The sequence below is a fragment of the Apodemus sylvaticus genome, chromosome 12, assembly GCF_947179515.1.
Source record: "Apodemus sylvaticus chromosome 12, mApoSyl1.1, whole genome shotgun sequence".
In the NCBI taxonomy this organism is placed as follows: Eukaryota; Metazoa; Chordata; class Mammalia; order Rodentia; family Muridae; genus Apodemus; species Apodemus sylvaticus.
Genome location: NC_067483.1, coordinates 82,079,321 through 82,098,723, shown reverse-complemented (window position 1 = coordinate 82,098,723; position 19,403 = coordinate 82,079,321). Strand labels below are relative to the sequence as shown.

The following is a 19,403-nucleotide window of genomic DNA, read 5'->3' as shown; positions in this document are numbered from 1 at the left end:
ACGGAGAAATCAAATTTAGATAAAAACAATGGCTGCTAGAGAGACAAGAACGTATAAACAATTCACCACCACACACAAAGATGTAAAATTCATGTTCAGAGTGAACGGGAGAAATGTCATGAAAGGACCAAAGGACTCTGTAATAAAAAGAGACACAAACAAGTATTCCTATTATTGAACACGGTTTACATTTAGAACTCAAACACGAGAAGAAATAGAAGCAAGGATCAAAGCTAGGATTAAGGCAGTGCTGAAGGACTGCAGACATATTTATTGAGGACTACATCTCTGTCTACTTCTCTAAGGCATAAAGATGGCTATGGTGGGTCTCTCTCTCTCTCTCTCTCTCTCTCTCTCTCTCCTTTTAAGTAGTAGAAACATTGCACATCTCTTAATTTTGGTCATTATGGACCAAAGAGAAGTTAGTAGCTAGACTGGTATTTTTCAGGACAATGTGACCTTGACACAGGAAGAGTACTGTAACCACTCCCCCGTCCCAGTTAGCCACTGCCTCCTCCTCTTTCTGTTCAAGCAATGTCTGGTCTCCCAGCTCTAGTTGAATAACACATTTCTCCTCCTCCAATCACTTCCTATGACCTTTCTGATCTAACCCTCTTTACATAGAGGAGAGGGGACTTAAGCTGTCTCATAGTCTGTGGGTTTTTAATCATATAAAAATAAAAGTATTCAAATTAGCATGAGAATTCTAAATGGAAAAATTGCTGCATATTTTAGATGCAGACTGAAATTATATTCTCCTTGCAGTAGAGGGAAAGTAGATACAAAAAAAAAACATTTCACAGCAGTGATTTTTGAATTGGAAAATAAAATGTGCATACTGCATAGTGTTTTATAAGTATTAATATGCATTATTACTTTGCACTCATTATTTTAAATTTTAACTATTCCATATTTTAATATAAATGTTAATAGACACAGAGAATCTCATAAATGAAACCATCATACATATCTTTGACAAACTATACTTCACAGGTTTATCATTTTAGTAAATGGTGATAGAAGTGACACAGGCATTTTTAACTATTGTATCCAAGAAAATAATAAAATAACAGGTCATAATACCTATCTGCTACATTATAGCTTCTGTTTCCAAGCATTTCATTTACATTATTATATAGCATTATAAACTACTTAATTTTTAGGTTGTACCATCTGTAGCAAATGGAAGATTTCCATTTGTATATAAATGAATCATTAATATATTTCTTCAAAGATTGGGTGTAAGACATTCAAACAATTTATTGCAAACGTGAGCTCTGTACTGGCTTTGTGGCATTGAAAACTGGCCTGTGGGTGTAACCCAGGGTTACAGCAGACAGCTCAATTAGTGGTGCATCCACAAAAGAAAAGAGAGTGACAAGACCCACCTGCCAAGCCATTGTCAAGGTGAGCAGTGAGGTAAACAACTTTCAGTGCTGAGCTTGAGACAAGCTTGGTCTACATAGGCGGTCCTAGGAAAGCCAGAGATCCAAAGGAGTCCCTATCTCAGATAACAAAATGAAACGGAGGAAAGTATGAGGTAAGAAGCTAAGGAGCCCAAGTCGATCTCCCTTAGGAACACAGATTCTCCTCTTAGACTCTGCTTTCTGGGACACTGACAATAAACATAGACTATTACTAAAAGTATGAAGCAACCCTCAGCACCTAGGTAAGATGGTGCACTGGAAATCTGACCCAAAACTCCATGAATGAAACCAGAAATACTTCTGCAATGAGACCATGTCTAGAAATGAAGTCATCAAGCCAGATGAGGGCCTCAGCAGGAAAGCAGGCAACAGAACTGAGAACCTGAGGCCATGTAAGCCCTAACAGTCAGCACAGGAAGCTAAAGGTAAGTGTTGCTCCTCACATATGCTGGGTAGCACCAGGACCCCTCAAGACCGAAACAGGCCAACCTGAGAATGCTGGAGTCCTAGGAAAGGACTTTTCCTTCCACACAAACAGAAATCATGCAAAACACAGAAGCTATAGAGCCCTGTGACTCCCACCATCCCATTTTGTACTTGAATCCTGCTAGAGACAGAAGGATCTGAGAAGGTACCTTTCAACACAGAGCAGAGATACATCAGGAATTCTTTCCATAAGTTAGTGCTGCCATTAACATTCTTTTGCAGTGGGCAGTAGTCAGTGTAGAGACTTGAAACTGGTCAGAGTACTGAGAATATGGGAGTACTTATGTGTTCTGCCTTAAAGGGAACATGCATCTCAACTCCTTTCAAAGCTTAGGAAACATTTTGGAAGAAGGAGTGGAAAGAGTCAGAGAATGGGGAAGTGTAAAATGTGACCTTCTGGGCATGGCATGACTGATGGGCTTATGAACTCAGAGGCCAAGGTTACCAATGAGAAACCCATAGGAGATCAGGCCTCTCAACATGCCATCATGGTTTGGTGTAGCTCATGACTCCCCCACCTCTAACCAAGGAGCTGGGGCAATTGATGGTGCCCCAGGGCTGTTGGGATCATTTTTCTTCAGGAGTGTGGCTGTTAGTAGGTCGTCTGTACTCCTATGAATGAACCACATTCACTGTCATGAAGGAACCAGTCATTGGACCCAGAGAATGAAAGCAAGAACACAGCAAGCAAGGAGAGAACACATGAAACTGGCAGGGGATGTAGTTTGAAAATAGCAGGGTAGACTTGGCTTAGATATGATTAATACATGTTTTGTATATACCTGACATTTCAAATAATACAGTTAAAATTCTTACCAAAAAAGCTCCTAAATTAGTTTTGTGGAACCTGTGATCAGTGTCACATAGTCAAATCATGATTAGAAAAATCTTATTTGCATATATAGTATACATGTGTTCATATACACATTCTTGTATATGTTTGCATTCCTGTGTGAGTGTATATGTGAGTGTGGATTTAAGAGATAGATACTGAATATGTCTCTTGATTATCCTCCACCTTATTTTTTGAAATATTTTTCTCACACAACCTGTAGTTTGCTAATGCTACTAGATTAGCTGGCTGGCCGGTGAGTTCCGGGGATACTCTTGTTTTGGCTTCCCCATTGCTGGGGTTAAGGACATGTACTGTTAAGCCTGTCTTTAGACAAGGGTGCTACAGATGTGATTAAGTCTTCATGCTTATCTGGGAAGCCATTTACCAACTGAGCCATCTCCTTAGCTCCAAAACATGGTATTTAAAAACAAATAATATTCAAAGGAATTTGTTCAGACTGGTAAGCTAAACACATACCATAAATGCTTATGTGCCTTGGTATATGGTTTTGTTGCACTTAAGTGCATGTCAAGGACAGAGGATATCTAAGGGAGGAATTTTCATGAAGTTGGAGAGGTTGAAGATGCTGATTAAGTGAATATCTGCATAGCATACAGGCCGGACACGTGAGCAAGAGCAAACAGAGAAAGCAAAGGAAGAGGAGCACCACACTGCAAATGCATAAGACATCTGACGCAAGGAAAGAGTCCCCAGGAGAGCAGGATGGAAGGGAGCCTGATGGCCTTCATCAGGAGGACAGTCTCAGAAAGAGCACTGCTCACTGCTTTTCCAGTGTAGCAGTCTGAGTAACCTAGTAGAACTGAGCACAGCCAGGGGACTGGAGAACAGACAGTGGAAAGACGGTAAAGTAGCCTGAACTATATAGAACTAAAACCAAACCTATAAAGCCAAAACCCAAACCAGGCAGCTTCCCTACTGAAAAGCCCTGAAAGGGAACTGCACAGCATACATATCTGCAAATAGCAATTAGCAATGGATTACCCAAGGAAATGGCGGCCATGAGGAGCGCTCAGTGCTCTCAGGAGTGGTGCCTTAGGAAAACCAACTATCAGAGTCTAATATAACCAACAAGAGGAAAAGCAGATATGACCAACCAACTCCATTCTTCAGTTACTACTGCAGCCATCTTAGTCAACGTAACTCATTTACTAGGAATTCCTTGCAATGCAGTTGGTTTCTGAAAATAAACACTGTAAATTTATCATCTGTTTTTTTTTTCTTTTTTTTAATTAGGCCTATGGAGCCAAGCAATCAATGAGTGATTCAAAATCTAACAGCTTTTCATTTTTAATTCTGCAATTCACCTTCAGCGTATTTACAGGTGAAACTGAGAACACTTTACAGAGATCCCATGAACCAACTCAACAGTGAAATAGGAGAGCTGGGCTTTAAAATAGCTACACTGTGAAAGTCAATACATTCTTGTTTGAAGAACCTGATGGCTGAATGGTGCTTCAAACATGAATCAATTAAATTCCTCTAGGAAGCTAGAGGAACACAGATGGTTAATCCAATTCATTTTCACTAATGCAGCAGGGTATACGCTTTTCAGGATGTTGTATCATGTGGCGCACACTCCAGTCCTCTTCCAGATTAAAGTTTGCTGGTATGTCAAGTACCGCCCTAAGTGAAGATTACTGAAACTATAAAGTATGCCTGTGAAATTTAATCCTAAGAAGTGTAAATTTAGACTTCTCATTCCTTCTGTCCTACCTGCTTCCCTGCCCCGCCCCCACCACCATCCTTTAAATTGGATTAGAGCTGCTTAATCACACAAGGGTGTAGAATTTGTTCCCTCTCAATCTTTATTCACGTTTTTTTTTCTTCATTTGAACTTCTAATAGGATTGACTTTCAAGGTTTAGCTTTGCTTTTAATATTTTTAAAAATACAACTTAGGATTCTTTTGTTCATTTTTCCCAACATGAAGTAAAATAAAAAAAAATTAAAAACAAAAAACAAAAAACAAAAAACCTTTCAACTCACAGTTGTCCATGGATATTTTAGATACATTTAGATGTAATGCTAGTCATTTGATCCACTAAAAAAATAAAATAAAATAAAGAATGTACCTCAATAACCCTCCCTTTCTCACCCCAGAATCTCTCTTTACTTGCCCCATAAACTCTCCATGTCATAGTAGGAAGACATTTTAAAAATCAAAAGCAATATATACATTCAAATAACTATATACTGCAAAGACTTGACTCTTGTGAACTTAATGATACTCAATAACCCTAAATAAACTATAAAGAGTTTGGTTTTTAAAGCCTCACTCCAGCAGACTGTATATAGTAACTATGTGGTTTTCACGAAGTCTTAATTCTTTGATAAACAGGAATCGGGCCCTCAGAATTGTGGTTTTTGAAATTAGGGTGTGTTTAGATTTGGAGACTGCCCAAAATTCATTCACATCTAGAAGGGAAAGCTCACTGCCAAACATATGCAATCAGGGAAGAAAAAAAAAAGATTACATTCTAAATAAGGTTTGTAAAACAAATACTTCCATCTGTTTCAGAGAGATCAAATACAACGACTTTAAAACAGTCCATTGGTATTTAAGCATCTGGCAAAAAGAACGTGTATTTACGAGAAGGCATTCACATTAGCTATATTATTTTGTCCCCAAGGGTAAGTAATAGAATGCTATGAAAGATTACCTCTCATATATTTATGACAAAATGGAATTAAAACATTACTTTTTTCTAGATAAAATTTGCATGGCCTTCAAATGTCCTTATATAATTATAAGACACAATTAACCCTATTCAGATATCATACAAAAATAAAAAGACTTACTCAGGACAAATTAAATAATTTATTTAAATTAATTATTATAAGTAAGCTACCACCACAGAATTTAAAGGATTTCCAAAGAGAATCTATGCCAAGACCAAGCTTATGCATGGTAACTCCCCTCCCCCTTCCCCCAGGGACCCTTCATGGCAATAAGTTATGTCACATGGAGTCACAAAATAACATATGACTTACAAGCAAGATAAGACTCTATTTCTCCAAACCTCAATCCTTTCTGTAATCTTTGCCACTTACTGCTGCTCACCTACCCAAGTTACTTTCTGGAACCTACTCTGAGATGAAAGAGTTGGGGAACCCTTTTTTACAGGGAATTAGGTTTGGCCAGTAGGAGGCGCTAGAGGAGCTGCGTCAGAAAAAGGGTTATCTTCCCACTCTTTTTTTTTTTTTTGCATTTGCTTGTATGTAAAACTTTTGTATTTTGAAATTTCATTTATTGGTCTATTTTTATTTTCTATATTCTTTGTTTACATTCCAAATGATTTCCCCTTTCCCGGATCCCCCCTCCCCATATGTCCCATAAATCTTCCTACTCTTATGCACAGTTGTCTGCTGTCTTTTTCTCTTCTGTACTAACCAGCAGTACTGGTATCAGAGGACATGTATCCTGGCACTACCCCACAGCACACACATTGTGCAGGGCTTGGTGGGAGCTTTGCAACTATGGCCTAGGCTCCCTGACCCCTTGCACTTGTCCTGAAACTGCCATGGACTAGCTGGCCCCTGAGGTTTGTTTCTTAGACTATAAATATATTCTAAGCTCCAGCCATCCTAATAACTAGAGCATGCCGACTTTTACAAGAATGTTCATGAGTCTATCTACCTACTACAGGAAAGCTTGTTTCATGATTACTTATTCATAGTGGCCTAGACAAACGAATAGGCTACGATCACACCTTCCTCAGTGAGTTCCTCTCACAGCCTTGAAAGACTCCTTCCAACATTTGTCCTTCCTTTCTTAGGTGTGTCTTCTAAGCCCCAAAGTATAGTGAGAGTTGTCATTTTAATCTTGTATTCTCTTATCGAGTGATAATTATTTATTATGATAAATGTTACTGTTTGTATTATCCGCTGGCTTCTGTTTTCCATTGGAACTTGTACTGGCAAATAAAGGAAATGAAGAAGACTTCTCAATACTAATCTTTGGCTTCAGTCAGGAATAAACTACTGAATACACAGACTCACATATAGACACACACACACACAGAAACACACTATATTATGATTATTAAAACCTGCATAATGCATATCTCATGATACTTTATAATATATATTTGTACAAGTCTGGATATATTACAATTGTCCTATTAGAGATTTATTAAAATTATATACTACTTTACATATTAGTCTAATTAACTAATTGAAGGAAAGATTCAGTTAAAGACTTCCTCTGCTTGAAAACTATCATTTAGTTAGATATATCTTAAGGCTATTTTTAAAAAAGAAAATATATACATATTTTAAAAAAATAGTATATGTAGTGTACATGCATGACGCTATGCTTCTTCACATGTGTTTGGGCACATGTGTCCATATAACTGTATGTATGCATGTGTGCATGCAAGTTCATATGCAGATGGGTGATCCTGCACGAGGAAGCCCAGTCAATGACCTCTCGAGAGTGCTCTCTGACCAGTCCCCACTCTCTTCCTTGAGGCAGGTTCCTGAGGCCTCTGAGAAGACTAGTCTAACTAGACAGCTTGCTCTTAGCTCTAGCAATCTCCTTTTCTGCCTTCTGGGTACTGGAACTGCACATGGTTGCTATGCACAGCTTGCACTTACACAGGTTCTAGTGGACTCTGGTCCTCACATTTACACAGTAAATATGTCTATCCACTCAGCCAGTTCCTCAGCCGCCATATTTTATTTTCATCTTCAATTGCTTCTCCGTGATGTAATATGTTCTTCAATATGGGATACAAAACAATAGTGTTACACTGATCTGCTGCTGAAAGCTAATCCTAGACATCAGGTACTTAAAAACAAATTAAGTTTCTTTTTAATATAAAGAACCACAGAAAGAATACTGATTTTAATTAAGTTTTATATTTTGTATAGAGAATAATGAAATACATAAGTATCACCTAAGATATAAAATAAAATTATCCAATATACCAAAGGCACAGGAAAGTGAGATCAACTTTCAGAAAAATAATACTCAACTACTAAACAAGGGATTTGAAACACTGATACGAAGTGTATACTTCATGTAAAAAAGTACACTTCATGATATAAAGGCTATTACATTCAAATATATTTTAATTTAATATTTAGCTTTAAATCTTAACATTTCAAGGAGGGGCCTGGAAATAAAACATAGTATGAGGTATCAGAAATCAAATTTCTTGCTTAGCCAAAACTAGTAATAGCAGAAAATTTTTGATGCAAACTCTCAGGATTCTTGGATCTGTTTCAAGGTTGCAACTTCCAGAGGAAGAACTCAGCTTCAAGTTGGGTGAATCTTGTCACCCAAGTTACAAATCAAAGAGACTCTATGCTCCAGACATTGATGCTCTGTGGTTTGATCGCCACATCTTACAATTGATTATTCAGATACATAAAAGGGGAGGCAATCATTTTATTTCACTTATACAGTACCTTACTTGCTGAAGCAAATTCAAGGGGCTTTAAAGGATCATAATTTGTTTCCATAACCCTCATTTTTCCTTTTCATTTTATGGGAGCCAGCATATACTATCAGAAAGAGCTCACACATTTCCAGAATAAAGCTGTGAGCTCAGAACTAATCTTAAATCCATCACAGTCTGATTATTAGCCCCCAAACAATCCATCCTAATCAAAGTACACAGGACTGACAACCAAACAGTGAACACCAGGGAGTGATCTGCATTACTGTATTAGCCTATTCTCAATAAAAATAATCAAACAAATGAAGAAACAGGAAAGTGTGGGCTATTCAGGCACAGAAGGCATTCAGTCATTAGATACTGTATATGAAAATCGTTTTTAAACATCTCAAAGAAAGAGATAAAAAACCACGAAAAATGATGTGCAGCCAAAATGACAGCACCAATAAAGAAACAGAAAATTTAAAAGAGAAATGAAAAGAAAATTCTGGTGCTGAAAAGGGCAGTAACAGAGACGAAGCCTCCACTAGAGGTATTCAAAAACAGGCGGATATGAATTGGCAGAAGAAACAACGCACAGCCTTGGTTTGGGGGTATAGAAGATTAACAGATATGAGGAAAAGAAGAAAGCTTTAAGGAAAGGGGAAGGACATTAACAGATATGAGGAAAAGAAGAAAGCTTTAAGGAATGGGAAAGGACATTACAGAAACTGGGACACAACAAGCCATAATGCGCAATGCTTGAACACAGGAAGAAAGGAGCAGAGGGAAAATCTGAAAACCAATGGTTTAACCTAGGACAAGTAGGATGGACACTTAGAAAAGAAAGATTCAAAAAGCTCAATCCCATGTAAGGTTAGAATAGTCACAATGACACTGGAAGCGACAAGAGAGGACATGGCCTTGGAACTAACTCCTAGGGGCTGTCCACTTACTCTGCCCTCCCCTATAAACAATGTGTATGACAAGTCTGCCTGGCATCCCCTTTCTCAATCATGAGAGAAAGCTACTAAAGACAGGGTGATGCTGAGAAGTCTTCAGGTATACACTGGACATTGCTCTTGATCTCCAGACCTCACATGGGAAATTCACTTTAAGCACTGAGAAAAGGATTTTTTTCTTTTTTCTTAAAGTGATATACTCAAGCCGAACAAATTTCTTTAAAAACACAATTCCATGCTTGTTTTTTCCTCTAGCAACAGGCACGTTCAGTTTTCTGAAAAATTAATACTGACCTGCTTTTCCTCAACTTTTTTTCATATATGTGTGTGTGAGAAAGATATATTTATATGATAAATACATATATGAACATATTATATAACCTACAAGTTTGTACTCTATCGCAAGTCACCACATTTATTGATTATTTACTTATGGATGAGAAAAAATGACAAAAGGAAGGAAAGATTTATCTTGGCTCAGTACTCAGCCCATCTTGGTGGGCAAGTCATGGAAGGAGCAGCATGAGGCAGATGATCACATAGTATCCACAGTCAGGAAACAGAGTGATGAATGGCCAAGCTCAGCTTGCTCTCTCCTTTCTAAGAAGTTCAGGATCCTGGGCCACGGCATGGTGTTTCTCATATACGGGATGTGTCTTCCCACCTCAGTCAATACAGAAATTCCTCAAAAGGATGCCCAGAGGTTATTTTCATGGTGATCCTAAATCTACGCAAGTTGGTTCTCAAGATTCATCAGCCTTTCATATGCCTGGTTATCATGATATATTCAAACAAAGAGACACCACCAAGACACATTATGATTGAACTTTGGTACAGAGAATCTCTCCCGTGGAGAAGAGAAGCAACATTAATACAGAAGGACCCTCTGTAAGATTATCATAACATTTCACATCACATAACTGAGAGGTTAGGAAGCAGTGGGCCCTTTCATTCAAAAGATAAGGAACACTAAACAGTCCTTCCTACAAACATGAAATAGAAATTAGGATGCGGGCGGATAAAAGCTGTGGGAGTTCACTAGCAGCAAATTCCTCTTTAAAATTCATCAAGGGGAATACTACAGGATGAGATGGAAGAGTAGCAGTCATCAAAACTACGAAACAGTAATGGCTACATTACAAATATGAGCACCTTGGCCACATGGGCTCCCATTACAGGCCTCTCTCAGCTGAGTAAGACAAAGCAAATTGTCTTCGTGACCATGAAATCTCAGGATCCCAAGGATCACTTACAGGAGGGAAGCAGAACTGTAGCACACAAAAAGGCTCAGCTACTTTCCAGGAATGGCAAAGGAAATATTTTCTTCTTTCTACTTGTTTTTCTGGTTTTCTCAAGTCATAGAAAGAATAACAAGGGCAAGCACATTGCTTCATATGGAAAATATTATTCCACATTAATTGCATAATGATAATATGATACTGGTTTTCTGTTCACTGTATTTATATTTAGAGTCACATCCAGCAAAGGGGAAGCAGGGAGACAGGGTGGGCAGCCCTTCGCACATGAAACAAATTGTTCTAAAGTTTAATGACTTGAAACGTGATTTTTAAAATTCTCATAATTCTTCAGGTCTAGGTCAATTTGTCTTGGAGTTGCATTCAGATAGCAGACATATATGAGTAAATCCATGTGCTGAACCTATAAATGTGTTTGTTGTTTGGCAGTCTGCTGTGTAGCACGAAGGGTAGAATTCCTGAATTGCATGCACAGAGTGTCTTCAGTTCCATTAGACTGCACCAGATTGTCTTCATGGGGACGGCACAATAAAAAAAAAAAAAAAAAAAATAGAACATACTTACTTTTGACTTCTTAACATTTATTTCTTTCCTGGCTTTAAAAAGCCAACTAAATTCTTGATTGGAGATTTAAGAAAGCTTATCTGGCCAATATCTTACTTTATTTTGCCTGTTGGTTATTAAGAATACAAGCTTTTGAAAATGGTTCTTAGACAGACGCATTTATTTCTCTTTGAACTGTCTCTATAGTGTCTACCAATTTCTCCTTGGATATGTCTTAAAAATGTAAACATTTTTATAAGTTCCAGCTCCTAACATTTTTTTCTTTTTTCTTTCCCTGTTATGAAAATAGTGTCTCAGTGTAAAGCAGAAATTTCTTGATGGGCCATGGTGTTATCTTTTAAAAGTGTATATGTGTCTTCTTATCTTTTCTGGCTTAACTATTAAATTTGAATTAAAAGATATCAAAGTTTAAAAATATTTTTAAAAATCCAATTATTGAAAAACAAGTGAAATTTCTAGAACATAAACTGAAACTATAAAATTCTTCATCTACTTGTTCTTAGACAAACAACTTTGTCTTTGTCTACTCAGTTCTAGAACATTCCTAGTTTTAGAAATCACCCCTTTTCATTGACACGGTTGAACCTAAGAATACAGACAAACTAAGTATTCAATATGGTGAACCGTGAGAAAACATACTGAAATCTTGATGATGGGCTGAATTACAGAAACTTGTACAAAATGCCACAGCTGAAAAAGATTGAGAAAATAGTGCAAAAATAGCATTGCAGGATAAAGGTTAAAGAATGAAAATTCTTCAACATGCAAACACACAGAGTCACACAGACTCATGAAGTCCATCAAATACCCTGAAAATGTATGCAGAGAAAAGTGGCAGCTGTGTCATAATGAATCGATTAAGCAAGATGGAGAGGAGCCTGTAATAGCAACAAGGAGGAGAAGAGAGCTTAGCTCACAAACAGTGAGGAGGGCAGACTTATCACCAGAAGCAATGAAGGCCAGAGACAAACGTCAGTTTCCACTCTGCTGGAATAGTTAGTTCACAAGTATCTATCCAGCAACAGCATGCCCTTTAGAGATGAAGGTGAAATAAAAACATGTAAAGATAAAGAATATTAAGAAACTTTACCACTGAAAGGATGTAAAAGTATACACCCTTTAAATATGATTTGTGATTTAATTTCGACCATCACAATGAAAGCAATCTGAACTGTATGTGTACATAGATGCTTATATCTGATAACTAGGGTATATAACAAACTACCACTCAGTTACACACAAAGAATATCTTTTAAGTCCTATTAACTAATGCCACTGAACTGTCAAACTAAAACAATGGCACCATCTGGCTGGGGTGTTTGTCTTGTGCCCTTGCCCAACCAGAGGCGATTGCAGTGCTATAGAGATGGAGCAGCTGTCCAGCCACAGCACAAAGAAGAAAGGGAAGGACCACTATAATCAATCAAACTGAGCCTGCCCAGGGTCATTTCCAGGTAGACTGTCTACAATAATGTGCTAAACAGTGACGCATGTAAAACCAGAAAGCAAAAACACAAGACACTTTTAAAAGTAATTAATAAAGCTTTAACAATGGATCCCCCTACACCCCCCACCCCCCGAAAAAAGGAGATCTAAGGAATGACATCAATGTTTAGGACAGTTTCTTTAAAGTCCAATGAAGTACACACCTATACAGATAAATAATATATAAAGAAAACAAAATTTCTGACACAAAACTAAAAATAATATTTTTGAAAGGAAAAAAAAAAACAAGTAGATGAAGAATTCTATAGGCTGCTCCATAAACAAGGTCCTCACTGAATAATCAGTTGTGAGGTAGTGGTTTTAATTAGGAACAAAAGGGAAAGAGAAAGGGAATAAAGGAATCTCCAGGAATTAAAGAATACTATCAAGAGCTCTTAACCAGTGGATGGTAAAAATTCAAGACCAAATAAATTAAAAAGAACGGCAAAGCATGTTTACTGAAATAATGGCTGATCTGAGCTAAGAAGCCAATACCCAGATAGAGGGAGATCAGAGACCTCCAGCCAAATCCAAATCAAAAAAGAGCTCCCCAAGACAAACATATCAAACTAAAAGCAAAGCCACAGGATGAAATCTTAGAGTAGAAAAATATTAGAAACATACCACAGGGTGGTAAGAAGGCTCAGGAAGTCAACACACTTGCTGCCTTGCATGATGACCTGGGTTTGATCCCCAGAAATCTAATGGTAGAAAGGACTTAATCCTATAAATTGTGCTTTGACCTCCACACAGTAACATGCATGAGTGCACACATATACATGCATGCGTGTACACACACACACACACACACACACACACACACACACACACACAAACACACACACAGTAGATGTAAAAGAAACAAAAAACCCCCGAAACAAAGATTTCACTATGAGTCTCAGCAGAGCCTTCAGACCAAGCCTGTTAGTCTTTATACATCAAGATGAAATACTCAAAGTGACAGAGAAAAAGAGGGGAAGGAGCCATTTGAAAATATTTAACCCCAAAACCTATCTTTCAGAAATGAAGGAGATATAAAAACAATGTGTGTGAAGATGATTTCCTTTAATCCTCCACTGTACTTGGGCAGCAGAGGTAGGTGGATCTCTGAGGGATTACAGTCAGCCAGGGCTACCTGATGACATTTCCTCTCATACAAGCACAGAACTCAATGGAGTAACTGATAGTCATAACCTGAATGCAGGGAATCTGCAATGATGGCATGGAAAGAAAATTATTCACATTATAAAGGTTACCAGGAAAAACTACTAATGCTTATTGTTAACTAATCATTAAGGGATACATACTATTAAGTAATGTCTAAATGTGACAGAGTTAACATACATAAAAGTATAAGAACCTCAAACAGTTAAACAAAAGAAAACAAAATATCCAGTTAAGAAATGGACTAAGAATCTTTAATAAACAGTTCTCAAGAGATAGAATTTTCTAACAGGCATATGTTTAGCATCACAAATCATCAGAGAAATATAAACTGAATCAACATCTTCCAGAATAACAAAGTGTAAAAAGGAGAAAGTCTATAAATACCAAATATTTGTTCTGCTTGTGTGAATTAGAACTGCCATGACGGGAAAACTGTATGGATATTCCTCAGAATTCGAGTTTAAAGTCACCACATGAACGATCAATCTTGCTTCTATGGACTGACTCAAAAGATTTAACACCAGTATGTTTAGGAGGCATCTGTCTGCCACCCTGTTGTCACTGCAACACTGTAATATCTTAATTAATGGTATCATGCTATGTCTAACAGATCAATGAATAAAACTGTCACTAACACACACAGACACACACACACAATCACACACATCAATATTTATCAGCCTTAAAAAGAAAGACATTTTTTAGTTGATGCAATATAGATGGAGTTTGAGAGTCTTATGCAGAATTAAATAAATCATGCATAAAACAAGACCTCAACAAACATTTGTCCTTAATGTAGAAGCTAAATGTTAAACTTAGAAAAACAGAGTATAATTAGAGGTTACCAGAGCAGGACTGGGGGCAGATGGAGGAAACTAAGTGAAGGATACAAACCCTTAGTCAAAATGGAGGAATGCTTTTTGAGGTGTGTTTCAAACTATGGTAAATATACTTAGGTTGCAAAGTTGCTAAGAGATTAAATTCCCCATGTTCTTACCACAAAAGCTAAGGATTTGACTTAATAGACATATTAATTAGACTCATGTCACACTGATAAATCATGACATCATTTTGTATATCATGAATATGTAAAACAAATTATCTGTTTCAAATAGAAGATCTAAAACTGTAAAGCTGTGCAGAAAACTCTTTAAAAAAGAGACTAGGCAGAGGGTCTGCATGTATAAATTTGTCCCCCATCAAATATTAACATATGTAAAATTAGTTTACTTTGAAAAGCTGAAAACTTACAAAGTATTCAATATCTGCAAATTGGACAGAGCAGTGCTTGGCTCAAGTCAGTGCCCACACAAACACTGCTATTATTTCAGAAGAGGAAACATGAATAAGAAACATCTTTCCAGTCAGCCTTAAGAACACACATTTGCCCAACATGTTCCTAGAAAGTATTATGAAACCCTACCTACTAAGTTCACTGTATGCAGATTGAGTTTCCTCAGAGGACACTAAAGCAGCCAGCTCCCATGTGAAAATGCACATGTACAGAGCAGATCACACAGAGAGAACTGCTCCTACTCACATTCTCATAGAGAGCTTGAAGGGTCTCCAGGTCCACCACAGAGTTGTCCAAGTTCACAACAGCTGTGGAAAAAAAAAGACAAAGAAAAAATGTAAATTATGGTAAGTCAGCTGTGAAATGATGTTTAGCTATTTCAGGCAAAAAGGTTCAGGGACAGCGGTTGGAATACACATGAGCTTTGACTTCAGTATGTATACTTGCTCCATTCTAAAGACCACGTTTCAGAAACTGCAGTGTGTCAGGTATCAAGTTTCAAAATGTTTCAGTTGCTCTCTAGGCTGGCTCGTTTTAAGTCATCTCAACACTTAAGAGTTATCTGGGTAGAGCGAGGCTCAACTGAGAAAAAGGCTGTAGGCAACCCTGTAAGGTATTTTTCAATTAGTGATTGATGGGAGAGAGTCCAGCCCATTGTGGGTGGTGCCATCCCTGGGTAGGTCCTGGGTTCTGTAAGAAAGCAGGCTGAGCAAGCCATGGTGAGCAAGACAGTAAGCAGCATTCCTTCGTGGCTCCCGAATCACTTCCTGCCTCCAGGTATCAAACCTACTTGATATCTAGCCCTTACTTCCTTTAGTGATGGACTATGGTGTACAAGGGTAAGTCAAATAAACCCTTTTCGCCCAATGTACTTTAGGTCATGGTATTTTATCATAGCAATAGTAACCCTAACTAGGACACTACAAAAACTACATCCCATGAGCATGGCTCAAATGCTCGAGAAAAATGAGTATAGATAAGTCTTTTACTGTTCAATGAAATACATTTTATACTTTTTGCATATTCCAAGAATGGTAATAGATCATCCATTAAGTCACTGTGGCCTAGTTTTATGCCAATTAACTGTTGATGCATGTCAGCTTACTCAAAACATCTGGTGAAGCCTTCTTTGGTGTTGATATTTAGATGATCACAGCCAAAATAGGTCATCAAAACCTAGAAATATGTTGTTTCAATTGGGGGGGGCATGGAGGGGTGACAGTGTGTAGAATACTATACTGCATTTTAAATCAGGTAGATTCATTAAAATTTCATTAAAACTAATCTGTTTCCCATGGATGGATTAGGCTGAAACAGGTTAAAATTGTCATGAGGGATTTGTGCCAAGGAGCCACTGAAGAAGCTCTCACGGCATTCAAGAGTTCCGGGAGGAAAATCACAGTGTGGATAATCACAATTCTGATATATTTATTTTGATAACTGAGGCAATTTACTATGTCTCTCTCCTCAAATCTTAAAGTACACATTTACTAGTTGATACTGGCAACAGGCCCAAGAAAAAAATTAAGAAAAAAATGTAGAAATCGAAGCACAGGATGAAGCAGAAAACTAACCAAGGTAATTTAACATTTCTGGGAACAGAGCCCAAATTCACCAACAAATGTTGTACCAAGCAGAATGTGATATTTCCACTCTAATAATCTCCTGTCTCAGTTTAAAAATTAGTGTTCCTATAGTAATCCAAGAGTCAGATTTTCTGCCAAATCTCCTTATTATTAGATTACACCAAGCAGCACAAATTACTAAACTTAAGAGATTAATTCACAGTATCTGTTCGGGTAATATAAAACAAACTATGTGAAACTCAGATTAAAGTAGAAAATAAAAGCAACCAACTAATGTATAGAAATGTTTTCTTTAGTTTTATAGTTTAGTCTAAGGAAAACCTAAGTGAATACTAGGGAACCCTAAGTGAAAACCTAAGGAACCTTGTAATTCATCAGGCAATAATCACCCTAGAACTTTTTATATTTCTTTAGTGACATAGTAAGAGATTTGTGGGAAAACTACAAAATATATTAGTAATAAATTTAGTGTAATATTTCACCCTCAAACATCATTAATATTCAAGTAAAACTCACAGGATACATTTGTCTTTTCATTATATGCATCATTTTCTTTAAGTATTAATTTTAAAATTATGAAGACTGTTACACCTTTGGCCAAACTGACCATAGGTAGGAGAAATGACCCAAATCAACAAAATTAGAGATGAAAGGAGAGGTGATCACAACACACACTGAGGAAATGCAGAGACTCAGAAGGTCATGTTTTAAAATTACATATTCCACCAACCTGGAAGACCTAAAAGAAATGAATGAATGTCTAGACATATAAGAACTCTCAAATATAAGTAATATAAACAAACTTATAACATCCAGTGATATAACAGCAGTATTTTTCCAAATGTTATCTTCAATAATAATAACACTCCAGTCTGCAAACCAGACAAAGACTCAAGGAAAGTTATAGGTCAACATCTCTGATGAACATAGATGCAAGAATAAGTCAGTGAAATCTTTGCAAATGAATTTGATCATTAAAAGCCTTTGCATCATGACCCACCTTTTTCCCAGAGATGCAGAAATGGTTGAACATACACAAATCAATATACACAATCCACCAAATGAACAAACTAAAATTTAGACACCAGTGGTCACCTCATGAAATACATAAAAGGCCTTTGCAAAGAGAAAAAAAAATCCAACACTCCTTTATAATAAAAGTCATGGAAAGAATAAAGACACAAAGGATATTTATCAATGTAATTGTTAATTAAATTAAAATTTTCACTGGGCCCAAAAGAGGCAACGTCCTGAAGCTAGGCAGGAACCCCAGTAGAACGATAGGGATAAAAACCCACCCACAAAGCTTTGGACCCAAAATTTATCTTGTCTACAAGAAATGTAGGCACAGAGGATCAAGCAGAGACTGAGGGAATAACCAGCCCAACTTGAGACCCATCCCATGGGAAAGTACCAATCCCTGCCATTATAAATAAGAGTTTGTTATGCTTGCAGACAGGAGTCTAGCATGGCTGTCCTCTGAAGAGATCTACCCAGCAGCTGACACAAACAGATGCAGATACCCACAGCGAAACAGTAGATGGAGCTTGGGAACTCATATGGAAGAGTAGGAGATTGCAGTCCCTAAGGGGATAGGGATTTCACAGGAAGACCAACACAGTCAACTAACATGGACCCTTGGAGCTCTCAGTATTCATCTTTCTGAAGTTGTCATGGTTTACTCAGTATGATTGGTACCAGTTTTACTCATCTTCTTCAAATCACACAATGTCATTCTGGATTATGGTAAAGTGCCTACAGTTTGTTTTGAAATCACAGAATGTCATCTTGTATTGCCACAATGTATCTACAATTGATTTCACTATTCTTTAGTTTTAGATACCTACATGAATTCTATTACTTGCATACTGTGAATGAGTACTGCAAGAAACATGGATATTCAAGTATCTCTAAGATACTTGGCATCTGGGTCACATGATAGATCCCTTTGAGGTGTCTGAAAAGGCTCTAGATTTACACAGTGATTGGACTAGTTCACATTTCCAACACCAGCATATAAAGGGTCCCTTTATTCATGCCCTCACTATCATGATTTGTTTTCTTAATGACTGCCATTATAATTAGGGTAAGATGGAACCTCGATGACATTTTGTTAGAGAAAGCACAGGTACAGGCAGGTATAGACACATTCCTGTATACATGTGCACCTTTGGGAGGAGGTGAGGGATTGCTTCAGATGCTGCTTCTCAGATATCATCTATTACCTTTTTTGAGACTATTATCTTACTCTATTATTGCTTTGAACTCACAAAATGCTGAGGCTCAATGGCCAGCAATCCTCAAAGACATGTACTACTGGAGTTGCAAGCACATGTCACTGTGGTTTTTATCCAATGTATGTTCTGGGAACTGGACTCAAATCCTAATGTACTATCTAAATGGCTTCCTTGGCCCTTAATGAGGTTTTTAACAAATAGCAATCCCAGACTCGAGCGTATGAAACCTCTGAAATATTACCTAAAATACTATTCTTACATGGACCTCCAGGTCCTCTCAGTCCCAAACTATCCATAAACAAAGGCCATCAGTATACCTTAGGGCCCCTCACATTCTATTTTACAGAAACAAATTATAGGAAAATGGCTCAGTCGGTAAATATGAAGAACATGAAGACCAGAGTTGAGATCTCTAGACCCCACATTAATACTGCCAATGGATTCTAGTAGGCCTAGGGAAGGGAAGATGCAAATCCCCTGGCTTACTACTCAGCCTGTCAATTAGTGATTGATAGTCAATACAATCAGAGAGTTCCAGGTTCAGTGAAAGATTCTACCTCAAAGAATAAGGTAAATAAGATGGACAACAACATAGAAAGACATGAAATGTTGCTATGTGGCCTCCATATGCACGAGCACACCCATTCATAGACACCCTGTGTCCCTTCGTGGAGATTGCAAAATAGCACAAATGTGGCTTTAG

The 19,403-nt window shown here is 37.5% G+C and overlaps 1 protein-coding gene across 1 annotated transcript in view; it reads right to left on the bottom strand.

Annotated features, from left to right (window-relative positions):
- The window catches only part of Fmn2 (formin 2), a 339,622-nt gene that overhangs the window by 146,758 nt on the left and 173,461 nt on the right, over positions 1-19,403 (bottom strand). The window contains exon 8 of the mRNA XM_052201126.1: positions 15,124-15,185. Within this exon, the coding sequence (XP_052057086.1) occupies positions 15,124-15,185 (62 nt within the window). The remainder of the gene's footprint in view (positions 1-15,123; positions 15,186-19,403) is intronic.